This window comes from Agrilus planipennis, unplaced genomic scaffold (genome assembly GCF_000699045.2).
Source record: "Agrilus planipennis isolate EAB-ADULT unplaced genomic scaffold, Apla_2.0 scaffold168, whole genome shotgun sequence".
Lineage (NCBI taxonomy): Eukaryota > Metazoa > Arthropoda > Insecta > Coleoptera > Buprestidae > Agrilus > Agrilus planipennis.
Genome location: NW_020442443.1, coordinates 324,233 through 338,429, shown reverse-complemented (window position 1 = coordinate 338,429; position 14,197 = coordinate 324,233). Strand labels below are relative to the sequence as shown.

The 14,197-nt window shown below is 33.8% G+C and overlaps 1 protein-coding gene across 2 annotated transcripts in view; it reads right to left on the bottom strand.

The window, feature by feature from the left end:
* The window catches only part of LOC108740082, a 21,056-nt gene extending 7,400 nt beyond the window's left edge, over positions 1-13,656 (bottom strand). Inside the window, exons 1-3 of one of the 2 annotated variants that reach the window (XM_018474275.1) lie at positions 13,479-13,656; positions 12,836-12,922; positions 6,450-6,635 (exon numbers count right to left, since the gene is read on the bottom strand). In XM_018474275.1, the coding sequence (XP_018329777.1) occupies positions 6,450-6,635; positions 12,836-12,898 (249 nt within the window). In that variant the 5' untranslated portion in view covers positions 12,899-12,922; positions 13,479-13,656. The remainder of the gene's footprint in view (positions 1-6,449; positions 6,636-12,835; positions 12,923-13,478) is intronic. The other variant, XM_018474274.1, reaches the window with a different exon arrangement.
* Positions 13,657-14,197: the final 541 nt, after the last annotated feature.

Sequence of the window (14,197 nt, the reverse complement as noted above, 5' to 3'; positions counted from 1 at the left end):
AAACCTCTAAAATTATCAGTGTTTCTCTACTATATTATGCATGTATTATACATATAAACCTTCCTCTTAAATTACTCTATCTATTAAAAAAAACCGCATTAAAATCCGTTGCGTAGTTTTAAAGATCTAAGCATACATAGGGACAGACAGCGGGGGAAATGCGTTGCATGATTTCGTTACATAGCAATTCGCATGAACCGAACCTACCCTACCGTGCATAAAGAAGTTCCACTTAAAAAAAAAAGATTAAGGTAACTATAATGTAACAGAAGGAAAAGAGATAAATGAGAAACTACATCGGAAGAAGAGTAAAAAAAGTAGAAATTCATGAAATGGAAAATTCGAAAGTATAATATTTAAAGTAGAAGATAAAATTACATAGAAGAAACTTCGTTGTAGCAAGGGGTAAGTTAGGTACTCACAACGACATGTACTAATGGACGTGCCGTAGCGGTCAGAATTGTGGTACGCCAAAAGAAAGAGATGAAACGAAGTGTCGGACAATATCTACCTCCTCACGATAGTGTCGCCCTGCGTCCGTACTTCAGAGAAATTTTCTTCTAGTGGAAACCGAAAGTCAATCGCGTATAATGAAAGAGATAGCGCTAGTCTGAAACCATACGCCTTACTCTTTTCGAACCAAGAAATTATTACAACGACATACGGCCAAGGCACCTCCATTAGTATGTCGATGGGTACTCAGGTGGCAATAATTGGCCGCACAGCAATTTGGTCGTTGAGTCTACCATACACTTTATCAAATTTTGATTAAATCGTAGAAATAAGTTTTGAAAGATATCTGGAGACTTCATTTTTGTTAATTTTTACATATAAGAATATGGATAACGAAGTTTCTCTATTTATTTATTTATTTATTCAACTATGCACGTCAATCAACTGTGCATAACAAGAAAAAAAATGACAATAAATTTGTTTGATTTGTATAGTTCATTTACTTTCTCTAGCGATGTGCCCCTTCCAATGTCTTGGATGCGCGCTGGCAAAATCGTAGGTAGGGAGAAAAAAGCTTATTATACTCTCGACTCTTGTTCATTAAACATACTTTTTCATACAGTACCTGCCAAAAGTTTTGTTCAATCATCATAGTAGTGCGAGCCGAAAACAAGCGTTAAAGCCTTTAATATATCTTCAGATATAAATAAATATCGTTAATATTTTCAATAGTAAATGGTACAATGCAATTGTAGTGGATAAAATGGTCAATTTTTCTGTGCAGTACTGTACGGATTATACGCTCCTCACCGGTTAAGAGTTTGGCCGAAAGTTGTCTCCTTCCTTTTCTGGCCTAGTGTTGTTCTTTTCTACTTTGCGCCGGTCAAACTGAAGGTCAAATCGCTACAGAAAGTAAACGAAGTATACCAGATTACTGGTACAAACCAGGACACCCTTATAGTAGCGTATACAATAGATAAAAATAAAATAGCAATGAAGAACTATATTTGTCACCCTTAATGAAAAGACCGAAATTGAGTCTCCGAAAAAATTTAGGTCATGACAGTAGGTACTCATTAATCAGGTTAACTACTCTGTTTTCCAGACCATGGTATACATAGTTTTTAGATGTACTCACAGAGTGTAATAACCTGTGCGATCTAAGGTAGGATTTGGAGCAAATAATTATTGAATTACTCTAGAATCTTAGGGGAGTTGATCTGTCCGTTAATAAACTTAGAAAAGAGGGGTATTTAACATGAAGCGGACAACGAAAGAAATGTCTGATTCTGATTTTTTTTCATAATTAGGTTAATTGTACTTCTATAGGACTTGAATAAACGTGTATAATTATTTTTATTTTTGTCGCCTTAGTCACCAATATATGCGTGTTCAAAGAATTGTCAAAATTCGAGGAACGGATTTTTCGAAAACTATTAATGCAATAAATAAAATCGATTGAATAATAAATAAACGGTGTATATTTGAGAATATTAATTGTATTCCTTGGAAATTTTTTAAAATATGAATTTTTTTTTTTTTCATATAGTAAACCGGAAGTTAACATTAAAAATCTGGTTTCTTCAAACTTCGCCTTTTTTTTTAATTTTTTATTTTTACCTGAAAATATAGCTTGTGGTATAGAAATATTATGTAGACAATTTTAGAGCGGAATCTCGACTCGTTTAAAAGATAGATAAACTAAAGTATGAAGGTGACGCATTATGCGCTGTACTAGGTGGTTCCTTAGGCCACATTCATAGAGTGGGATTTGACACAAAACGATACGGCACCTGGTGGCAAAAATTTTAACTGCCCAAGCATTGCATTGTAATAAACAGCTATTCTGTACTGTGTTATTTTGCAAATTGTGATTATTAATATTTTATATAATATGGAACTAGCCAAATTCCATTTCGTGCAAAATCAAAGTGCAGAACCGTTTGTGCTGTAAAAGGTTGTACAAGTCGATTAGATAAGGACTTAGATATTATATTTCATAGTTTTCCTACAGTGCAACGGGTCGTAACTATCACAAATGTATTTACTTGACAAAATCGATCAAATTAAAGCTTGGAAAAGAGCTTTAAAAATTAAAAATGTCAGTTCATGTACAAGAGTTTGCTCACTTCATTTTAATAAAGATGACTACATTTTTCCGGTAAGTAATAATCGAAAANTTCCGGGTAAGTAGTAATCATAAACGTTGTATTTCTATACTTAACCTCACTTTATAACTCCAATATGATGCTAAAATTTATGCGTTAATTTTTAAAGATGTTGCAGTAAAACGCAGAAAACTGAAAAGGAATGCTGTCCCGTCTAATAACTTACCTAATGTCAAAATAGATAATAGACACGAAACTCGAAAAATTAATCGACGTAAAAAAATTGAAGAATTAATGGAGAAGCAGGAAAAAGATTTAGTATCAGAAGAATTATATCATAACTCATCAAACGGTGAAAATTTATGGCATGTTCAAGCAGAAGTAGTACCTTTAACGCCATCAATGCGAGATGTTGAAGTGGAAGTATCAAGCGGTATCACTTGTTTTATCATCATTTTTTCCACATTTTATTATGTGGCCAGCTTTCAAAAGTTTTTCGGCTTCCACAACACTTCTTGAGCTTACATTTGCATTAGCCCAATCAAAAATTGTTTTTAAATTTATCATTAGAAAAATTAAAAATCACAATATGCAATGCTTTCTATAATACTGATGCAATGTATGGACAGCCATCTTCATTAGGCCGCGCCCTCATGTCACATCCCAGTACCGACACGATTTACTGCACGCGATTTGTCGTATCGTAACGGAACGTCACATTATGCGACTAAATATTGTCTTGACAAGTTTCCAAGTTGAAATGCGAGCCTGCCTATCCTCGCAGTGATGTCTGGTTTAGTGTATGTATCTAATGGAGTGAAATATAGTAATTCTATTAAATCGACTATTTCGTAATTGAAGGCTTTTTCTTTGAGAAAGACATGTTAATGACTAAGTTGCGGTTACCACTAATAGCATATCATACTCGGCGGAAATGAGTATTGGCAACGATGGACAACGATAAGTTGACACAACTCACATGTGTGAAACCGTAAATTTGGTTACATTGAATATACGTGTCGTGCAGTAATACATCGCGTAATACATACGATTTTGACTGTATAATGTAGGCACACATACACAAACACATACAAATTTTGTTGGGCTACACTATACATGCCGGAGTTGCCTGAACGTTGCATCGAAGCGCGCTCACAGATCAAGCGATCCCCACTACGAACTCGACTACGTGCCTAAGTAGAGGGGGGACATCCGTTGCAGGTTTTCCGTACATAGCAACTCGCATGAAACGAACTTACCCTACCGTGCGTAAAGGAGTTTCACTTCAAAAAAATGGTATAATACATTTTGTAATTTCAACTTTACCGCTCGTGGTGTAACATGTTCGTTTTACAATTATGCCCTCAGACGTTGGTACTGTTCGTTTCAAGAAGTTGGAGATATGCTCCTTCCCTTTATTAGGATGCGCCGTAGTATAATTCCAAATTCAATCATATTTGTCTGCGTAGCTCATTTCTTCACCGCGAGCTAGACAAAAGTATACAGTACCATTTGCAAAATTATTTAAATTGCCTCGTTAAAATTTAAGAATATGCTTTATTTAAAAGCATATTTAGCCAATAATAATAACAAGTGAATTAACTTAACGCTCTACACACCTATAAAACTTTTGATTTGTTTTCTATTGTTAATTTATTTACATTTTTGTTTTAAGAAATTGCTAAACATTTTCGTCTAGTACTGTACAGTTCTAGCTGATCTTTCAAGACCGCCCATCGAGAGCTCTGCTCGTTCAAGCTTGTTCCAACTATTTCCGTCTTGCTCACGCCTAGTGTGTATTCTTTATATCTTCGCGCAGATTTCTTCAAGGTCACAATTCAAACAAATTGAAATGGGCTGTACGTAAGCGTGGAACCCTTAATGTATCTCCTATTTGGAATCATAATTAGATTTGCAGTTTCCGTTAAACTGTGCCTAGTCATATTATCGTACAGTGGTAGGTATAGCTTAATTTGCTGGCAACTCAAGGCTTGTATGGATCGTTAGTCTTTTGAAATTCTCGCCAGACAATCACATGACCACTTTTCAGTGCCAAAATATTTATAGATAATAAAATAAATAAAAAATTAAATTTGTTTTTAAAATTTTGCGAGACCCATTATATATATATCATTTTCCATTAGTTCTAATAATAAACCGTAAATAGCGAGTAAGACTACCACACGTCTACACTAAGGAGCAGTCCAGTCCAGCGTGCCATGCTTTAGTTCATCTATCTTCTAAACGAGTAGAGATCCCATTCTATATTTTTTTACATAATATTTCTATACCGTAAGCATAATTTTCAGGTAAAAATAAAAAATCTGAAATGTGCGAAGTTTGAAGAAATCAGATTTTTAAAGTTAACTTCCGGTTACTATACGAGTTAAAGTAAAGTAAAAACAATTAATATTCTCAAATATACACTTCTTACCTATTATTTAATCGATTTCATTAATTGCATTAACAGCTTTGGAAGAATATATTCCTCAGATTTTGACAATTCTTTGATGTGGCATATAATGGTGACTAGGCTGAAAAAATAAAAATAATAATCTACTTTTGTTCTATTCCCAGAGATGCCAATTATGAAAAAAAAGAAAACCAGACCGTGACATTTGTTTCGTTGTCCCTTCACGTGTAATGCCCCTAAACAGTGCAGTTTTCAGGTTCATTTTATAAAACTTTCCTTTAAATTAACAGAAAATTTCAATGATATAATAAAATACAGGCTGCTATATTTAAAATAACAACATAGGGGGGTCTATTGAAAATATTTTGCGTTTAAATCTTATGTCAAATTATTACGAATTATTGCATAGTAAGTTGGTACATCTAATTCTTAATTATTTGTTTCAAATTTTAAGTTAACGCTTACTTACCTACTGGGCTAGGACAATTAGCGAATCAATAATAATCCAGAGAAAGAGGTGGTTTGTTTTTTCACTAGCCCTGTGAAGATTCCCTGACATTTTCTACGTTCCCCAACCCCAATTATATAATAAGGTAGGCTAATATTCTTACCAGGTATATTATAAAATAATTTATTATTTATAGGTTAATTNTAAATTCGCTTCTAATATTACATTAAATTAATTTTATATTTCTAAATAAATAACTGTATTAATTAACTCAAATTTTCAAAATTAAATTGCGACTGTTACTCCTTAAACTGTGAACGGTAATATCCAATTCTTCTAAGATAGTTGCTCACCGACCACTCGAGTCAAAAAAATATTGCTCGTTTAAACTTAGCGCTTTCTTTTCGTTAGCATAGCACAAAAGAACTGGCAACAGTGCGTGAGAAGGTTAATCGAGTCAACTGCGAATTCACCGCCCGCCTCATTCTCGCAGCAAAAGCAAGTTTCACGAAGTCACTCATTCAACGTTGCCACGTTGCCTAGCATACTGCCCTTCTAGCCAATTTTACTTTAATTAGTAACAATTGGATTCTCCGATACTCTAATTGCTTTCTCCTGATTTTATTACTATATCTCGAATGGAACTTATGAGTTTTGTGAAATTTTGTATATCTTAAAGGCCGATCCCACAAACCCGACGCCATTGTCCCCATATTGAAGGTAGACGAAAACCGAAATGTTTGGACGAACATATGTCAGAAAATAAACAGTCGAATTATTCAAGATTTTACATTTTCAAGGGCTTGCATACCAAGTAAAAGCGTCAATCATGGTGACAGTTTCCAACCACATTAGGAATATTATTGGGAATTAAAAAAAGTTCTCCAAAAATTCAGCATTTAAGACTGACATATAGAGCCCAATAGTTTTCAGGCGACGTTACACAAAAACAGTCATATGGACTGTAAGTCAGTGTCAGCTTTTTGTTACATTATACATTCTTAAACTAGGTCTGGTGAATAAATACCTGTTTTTGAACTTCATCGACCAAGTCGTAGCCGATTGTACGATATAGAAAAAAGCTATGGCTCAGCCCTTGTTTCATTTCACTAAAGAGTGTCCCGGTTTCACCAGGAACTTTTCTATATTTAACAAATATGACAACAGTCACCACCAGATGGACCGTTATATAGAAGACAAGTGTCGCAAAGAACTGAAAAAAATGGGCATATTTCAATAAAAATTTTAAACGATTTATAATTCAAGGAAGTTTTATAAGAATTATAATGCAATAATATTTAAATAAAATTAAATTCTAACGTCAGGTCTCTTTAATTCTTCCAATACGAAAATAAAAAGATCACAGACCTCGCAAATTATGCAAATATCTTAGGAGTATTGAAAACACCAAACGTAGCTGCTGGAAATCTAAGTTGCCAAAAAAAAAAGGTAATCTTTGCAGCTTTGATTGATTCTTGGTATCATTCGCATTAAGATTAGATCACCGTTTGTAACTAGTGGGTAAATCAGGAAAAATATAATAAAATTATGTAATAGCGTGAAACTGCTAGAATAAAATAATTTCAAATAGTTAAAATTTGCTGCTAAGGACTTTTAGAGCGAACTTTCTCTTTTGCTTGGAAATCACATGATAACGGAACGCGAATTTTACGATTAATTTGTCCGTCAAGACGTTTTCCTGTAAATTACTCTTAAATCAGAATTCATAACTATTGACCATAATTGAAAGATGGATATGGTAATTATGTATAATGTGGCTTCGCATCGGTCGGATAGGGACGACTTTGTACAATACTGTCACGCAGTGAAATTTTAATGAAATTCAAAAAACCATTTTAGACCTTAAAACATATTTCAAAATTAATTAAATATTTTATAATTATAATGGACGGGGATCGATGGTTGATTCGCAATCAGTCGATTCCGGAACGCGAAGGGATAAAGTCTACCCTTAAAAGGAGTACTAGGTGGCAAATTCTGTGTGTTGGTAACACTTACTCCTAGGCGATAATGGTTGCGACGCTCCTGCCAATGTAAGTAAAGCCGACTTGTTTTTTGTGTTGATCTGCATTGGGGGAAAGATCCTTTTTTTTTGTAAATGTCAATTTCCTTTATATTTACATAATAAAGTTGTTATTGTTTTAAAACTTGCCTATCTTGTCATTTTAGTACCTGACCCCCAGTCACGCCAAAATAATCAATTTGCATTAAAATCAGGCAAGTAAAATAAATAACTAACCAATTACCGACATAACACAGATGGTCAAGACTACGTTCCCAAATTAGGCGTGACATGTATGGTGGAGGCGCCGATTTCTCTCAATTGTAGATCGATTCACTTATTTTATAAATTTTTTCACTTACATGTTATTTTTTTTATTGGCTTGTTTTAAATATTTCAACTAAACCCATTCTGATAATTTTAATTTTTCTTGGTAAACATNATTTTAGTACCTGACCCCCAGTCACGCCAAAATAATCAATTTGTATTAAAATAAGGCAATTAAAATAAATAATTAACCAATTATCGATATAACATAAATGGTCAAGACACCGTTCCCAAATTAGGCGGGACAATACTACAAGTGTTTCTAAACGGTAACGGTGGGTTAAAGGCACAGAGGGTGGAATATAGAAATCTAAAATTTAGAAAAGGATGTATTATAACTTAAGATAACCTTTACGTAGCCTTACATAACCTAACATAATAAAAATTCTTTAGGGCGATTTTTATCTGTAGTTTCACAGAAAAAGTCCTCATAATTCTAACATGCTTTTACCTCTCTTTAGCACTCAGTCTCGTCCACATCATGTCCCTGCCCTCTTCTCTACTGCCTTACCTCAACTCGCACCTCTATTCTAACACTGACCCTTATCTTCACCTCTACTCACCTCCTCTTGTCCATTGTTAGCAATTTTAATAATACTGCTGCAGTTGTATTGAGATGTGACCAACAAAAGTTGCGGTTCTGAGAAGAACCGATTTTATAATAGCGTTGGACACATTTCTGCATCAAAGATGATTTGAACAATATTACAGCATCCGATGATTGACACTATTGCAGTATCCAAATAAAATTGAGCCTGGACTGATTTATTCAATTATTTACACGCTATTTATACAAAAATTATTTAAATTAGTTTAATGGCAATAGTTATTTCAGCAGTTTACATCTGTGTGTGTAAATGTCTATGACCTAGTTAGTCACACTGTATCGCGATCTTACTAAGTCGGCACAAATGAAGAACTCTAACTACACATTCAAATTGTTTAATGTTATATCGAGTGTTTCCACACTGCAATATTTAATCATTTTGCAGGATAAAAGGAAAAAAGCATGTTTAAATAGGCAAGTGGAATTGATCTCGAAATAATGTGGATCTAAGTAACGTTTTTCAGATTTTTGCACTTTTTCCCCTCATGTCTGTGCCTTTCCACTTAAAGACACCTTTTCAATGTTGTACAAGGTTATCACTATCCATGTTCCCCCCCTCTCTCAGAAATAATACTTTCAAACTTTCAATTTTCGCCTCAACACCTACTCCGCCTCCACGTGTTCATCTCGCTTATACAAACACATGTAAGGTGTTCTACAACGTCATCTGGATCCTCAATTCAACTCGCCCCCCCCCCCTCCGTGCATATTATAAAAAGTAATGTTCCCCCATAACAATACTATCACTTCTTCATTCCCTTGGGGATCAAATTTCAGTAAATCGCTCATTGGTCATTAGTGCACTCTAATTAAAGTAATCTAAGAATAACTTCCTCTAAATTTAGACTCACCGATTTACATTGTGCGATCTCCGACTGTCTGTCAGTCAGTTAGCTAGTCAGTCACAGTACTTTTTTATAGATACAGGCAACTGACAACACTGCTGGAAGTACATACTAAAATCTAACAGCTTAAGTGACTCTATGAGTGTCCCGCCAAGAAAGTGTTTTTTAAAGAAATGGCTCACGAATTTTTATGCGATGAAAATCTATCTGTATATATATATATATATTCCTATTATTCATGTATATCTTTTATTTTTCAGTGTGAACAATAAAAAAAATACAACGTGTAATTATATAACACGCTGTTGAAGTGAAACATACCGGAATAGGGGTTAAGAAATTGGCTTAATGGTATTATTTGTACACTATGAATTTAATTTTTACACTTTACATGCCGGAGTTGCCTGTAACGAACGTTCTATTGAAGCGCGCTCACGGCTCAAGCGATCCCCACTACGAGACATCCGTTGCATGATTTCGTTACATAGCAACTCGCATGAAACGAACTTACCCTATCATGCGTAAAGAAGTTTCACTTCAAAAAGAATGGGTTAGAACTCGAATTAGTTTGCATTTATAGTATATTCAATGAGTTATTATACATATGTATGAAGGTGTACAAGTTGGATACAAATTGCAAGGCGTAAATCGACTCTTTTCGAGTGTAAATATTCATAAAACATATGTAATAATAAAACGCAATCACCCACGCAAATAATATTTTACATATTACAACTGTTAAACTCCAATATAGTGATTTGATTATCAGATTTTTTGGAAAAGGCCATTGGTACCTAAAGTAACGTTTTATCTATAAGTATAAAACAAGAACCGTCACAATAACTTCGCGTTCACCGGAATGTAGACACACCGATTTCGTTATTTTGAATGAAAATATTGAAACGTGTTACCGTTAAAGGGTTTCGGCATAATATTTTTTATTGAAGAGAGACCTGACAATCTCAAACTGTTTGGTAGATTGAGATTTTCATGAAAGGACGTATACATTGTTTAGCTTCTCTAGCGATGTGACCTTTAGTTTGACCGGCGCAAAGTAGAAAAGAATAGCAATGGGCCAGAAAAGAAAGGAGACAACTCTTGGCCAAACTCTTAACCGGTGAGGAGCGTATAATCCGTACAGTACTGCACGGAAAAATTGACCATTTTATCCACTAAAATTGAATTGTTCAAATGTGCTGTTATTGGTACCAATTACTACTAAAAATATTAATGGGATGTTTATTTATATTTGAAGACATATTAAAGGCTTTAACGCTTGTTTTCGACTCGCACTACTATTCATGATTGAACAAAACTTTTGGCAGGTACTGTATGAAAAAGTANTTGCACAGTAATTAATGATATGCGTATGTAAATAACGCAGTTGGAATTACCATAAAAGGGTACAATAATAAGCAGTTAGTATAAATATGTAGGTATATCTGTTTCTCTATCACATAGTGGTGAGCTACGCCGTGGATTCAGTTCAGCAAAGTTGATATCCATCTATTTAAATGGATATTGATGAGCGTATTTAATTTCACTAAATGTAGTATTGTACTACAGATTGCGTTTACCACGCCATTTGTGGAATTTCATAAAACGCGCTGTGTTAAGGCAGCAGGTAGAGTTGGTCGGGGTTCTGTCGAAACTTTCTCCAACGCGCTGATGAGTTCTAATAAGATCGAAATCACAATCAACTTCTGGCAGTTTACGTACAGAATACTGACCACTTCGAATTTCTTTATACGATTTTGGTAACGTGCCTATCACGTATGTTTTTCCAGTTTCCATCTTCTTGAATGCTGAGACCTGAACGTGGATAAAACACTTTTCCTCGTATACGTGCCTTTTTGTAATTGTAACAATAGATCCAATAATTATGCTATTAATGACTACTTACTTTAATAACATAGGAACCTTCCAAATTCCGAAGCTGTAGTATTTTTCCTTATCAAATTTTCACTTTTAAGAAAGCTGACTTAATAATGTTTGTGAATTATTGCATAATCTCCAAATTTAAATTTTATCCTTCTCAGTGTATGTACGTATTGGTTCCCAAGCCATTAGCTCAACGCGATCAATCATTTTTCGATATCAGTGATGTGAAGGCGTTGAAGAGAAGTGGGTTTCAGGAGTCCCAAGAAAAACTGCATGTCTGATTAACGTCGTGGAAAGACGTATTTTCGGGAACCTATATAATTCACAAATTTTTAATTAGTTTTGACTGACGCATAATTCTTTTCTTTTCTTCATTTGCTAATTTAAATTTAAATATTAAACTCCTCATTACCAATCATTTTATTTTCCTTTGGCATACAATTTACAATTTTATGTTTATTGAATACTAATTAATTAATGATAAAAAATTATGACAGTACGTTTGTCTATTTATTCCAAGATTAATAAAGTAAATTGTTTAAATTAAGTAGTTTATTTTTTTGTGTGCTTTCAAATTTGTGTAATACACAAGGGCAGTTTGCAAGCATCTACACATAATACTGATTTTACTTTGTAAATTCAAGTTAAGTCGTTTGAGGAAGGGAGTATGCTCACGTATGCTTTAATTTTGTTATATAATTTGCAAGCTAACACAATAAGTTTGTATTTCAACTGTACGTCCCCGGGAAAGCGACTTTATTTTTTACTATGTTGTTACTATGATTATGAAGGTATATATAAAAGATGCGTTCAAGAAGTAATGCAACCAAACTTATTAAATATCATTTATTGATAACTAGCGACCCGCCCTAGCTTCGCACGGGTGCAATACTGATACTAAAAATAGACAATACAAACCGGCCCCCCGGCCGATAACGCCGCAACCGCCATGTTCATGCATTTTAGATCTGTAGTATCTTCGAAAATATTAATTTAAACTGCATGCTCTAAAGGGCCATATTGATCTATATTAAATGCAAAATGTATTTAAAAGTACTTAATTAGATAAGAATTAGTGCTTTATTGCTTGAAATCGCTTCGTAAATAAGCCATTATTTCTCATAAAAAGTAAAGGATAAAAAATGGTTATTGTGGATTGTCCAAAATAAAACTAATATGTATCAAAATAAAATCAATGGATTGATAAATTCGCAATTAAAATGAATCATTATAATCAACTTTAGGCAAGAGTTTAAAAAATTTATTGGTTTTTTCTTGTTTTGAATTTTGAAATTAGTCCACTCAGTTATATCTTTTATAAAATTCGCCTCGGCGCGAGCCAACAGTAAGTATTTAAAAGATGCCAATACGTTGAAAAATTAGTAAATGTGCTGTTATTGGTACCAATTACTACTAACAATACCAACGAGATGTTTACTTATATTTGAAGACATATTAAAGGCTTTAACGCTTGTTTCCGACTCGCACTACTATCCATGATTGAAAAAACTTTTGGCAGGTACTTTATGAAAAAGTATGTTTAATGAACAAGAGACAAATAGTATAACGAGCTTTTTTCACCGTATCTACGATTTTGCCAGCGCGCATTTAAGACATTGGAAGGGGCACATCGCTAGAGAAAGTAAATGAAGTATACCTTACGATCAACCAAAAGTAATGATAATTCTATGCATATAGAAACATTTTATTGGTATTTAGACAGTACTCACCAAAATAATTCCGGTGAAAACGCTGAGCCAAGTTGTGTGGATTTTCCTGGAAAACGTAGGCATTGTAAAAAGGGTCGGGAAAAAAATCTGAAAGAATTTTTATAATGCTTTGTTATTCAAATTCAGATGTATGTTTACTTTTACAATGAGCATTAAATTCTTGGTCAGCGATTTATCAAACTTGTTAGACATACGTACAGACTGATACTAAGGACAATCCCTTCCATAGGGGAGAAATTCTATTACATGCGATACCCGTTTCTGATTTAGCTCTACACGTATGAGCTGGTGAAAAGAAGTCAAAGAAGAATGAGGCAGATGATGGGTATGAAGAAAATAAGTTTGCCCTGAGTGAGTGCCTAAGGTGGTTGGCACTTGATGGTTTCCAATGGTTATGGAATTACAGAAGTGTGAAGTCCTCATTAATCTTAAGTGAAGATTTGGAAGACCTTTTACTAATAGTTTCGTAACTCACAACATATTTGTATTTTATTATAATTTTGAGCTCAAAGTTAATAAAAGTTGTATACAAAGTGAATTACCTCATTGCTCCGTCATTAGCTATTAAATATATGCCTATAGAACCGATAGAATGCTGGGAAACACTCATGGAGAAAAGTATAAATTACTAAAATGTACATACCACTCAAAAAAATTATATTTTGCATCAATTTTTAATTACGCACGCAAACTACTATTCGACGAAACAGGCACCATTACCATTTTATCAGACATCGACATCGGAATTATGTATATTTAACAATTTGACTGTTTTTACCCTCAAATATTATAAATGGTACGCTGCACAACACATTTGACAATTCAAAAGGTTTTCACATGTCAATATCAGTATTGTCAACATTTAATTACAGAAAATACAAAATACACCATATTTTCTATTATTCCTAACTTTTACAGCGTCTATCTTTTTGTATTAGCCTAATATCATTTGTTATAATTATGTGTTCTAAGATAACTGCATCTTTTCGATGAAATTGCAATCTATCGGACTGAATTTCGAAATTTTGTTCTTAAAGTCGTTTTAAAACATTCCGTAATTTGTAAAGTGACCTACTGCGGAGTTTTCAGAAATTACAATACCATCAAAATATAAGAGACATGGTGTAGGAGGAGTGAGGATTTTATTCATCATTCTTTGAAAAGTGTTTGGTGCATTAGCTACATCAATTGACATTTTTAAAGATTTAAATGGCAAGTGGGACTGAAAAACTCTTTTTCGGGAATCAAGTTCGCATGGACTTTTGTGTGATGAAATCACCTATTGTCACATGTATATAGGCAGCCCAACATACATCTAAACGGCATATATTGGATCATTCTAGAACAAGGCCAGTCTCCATA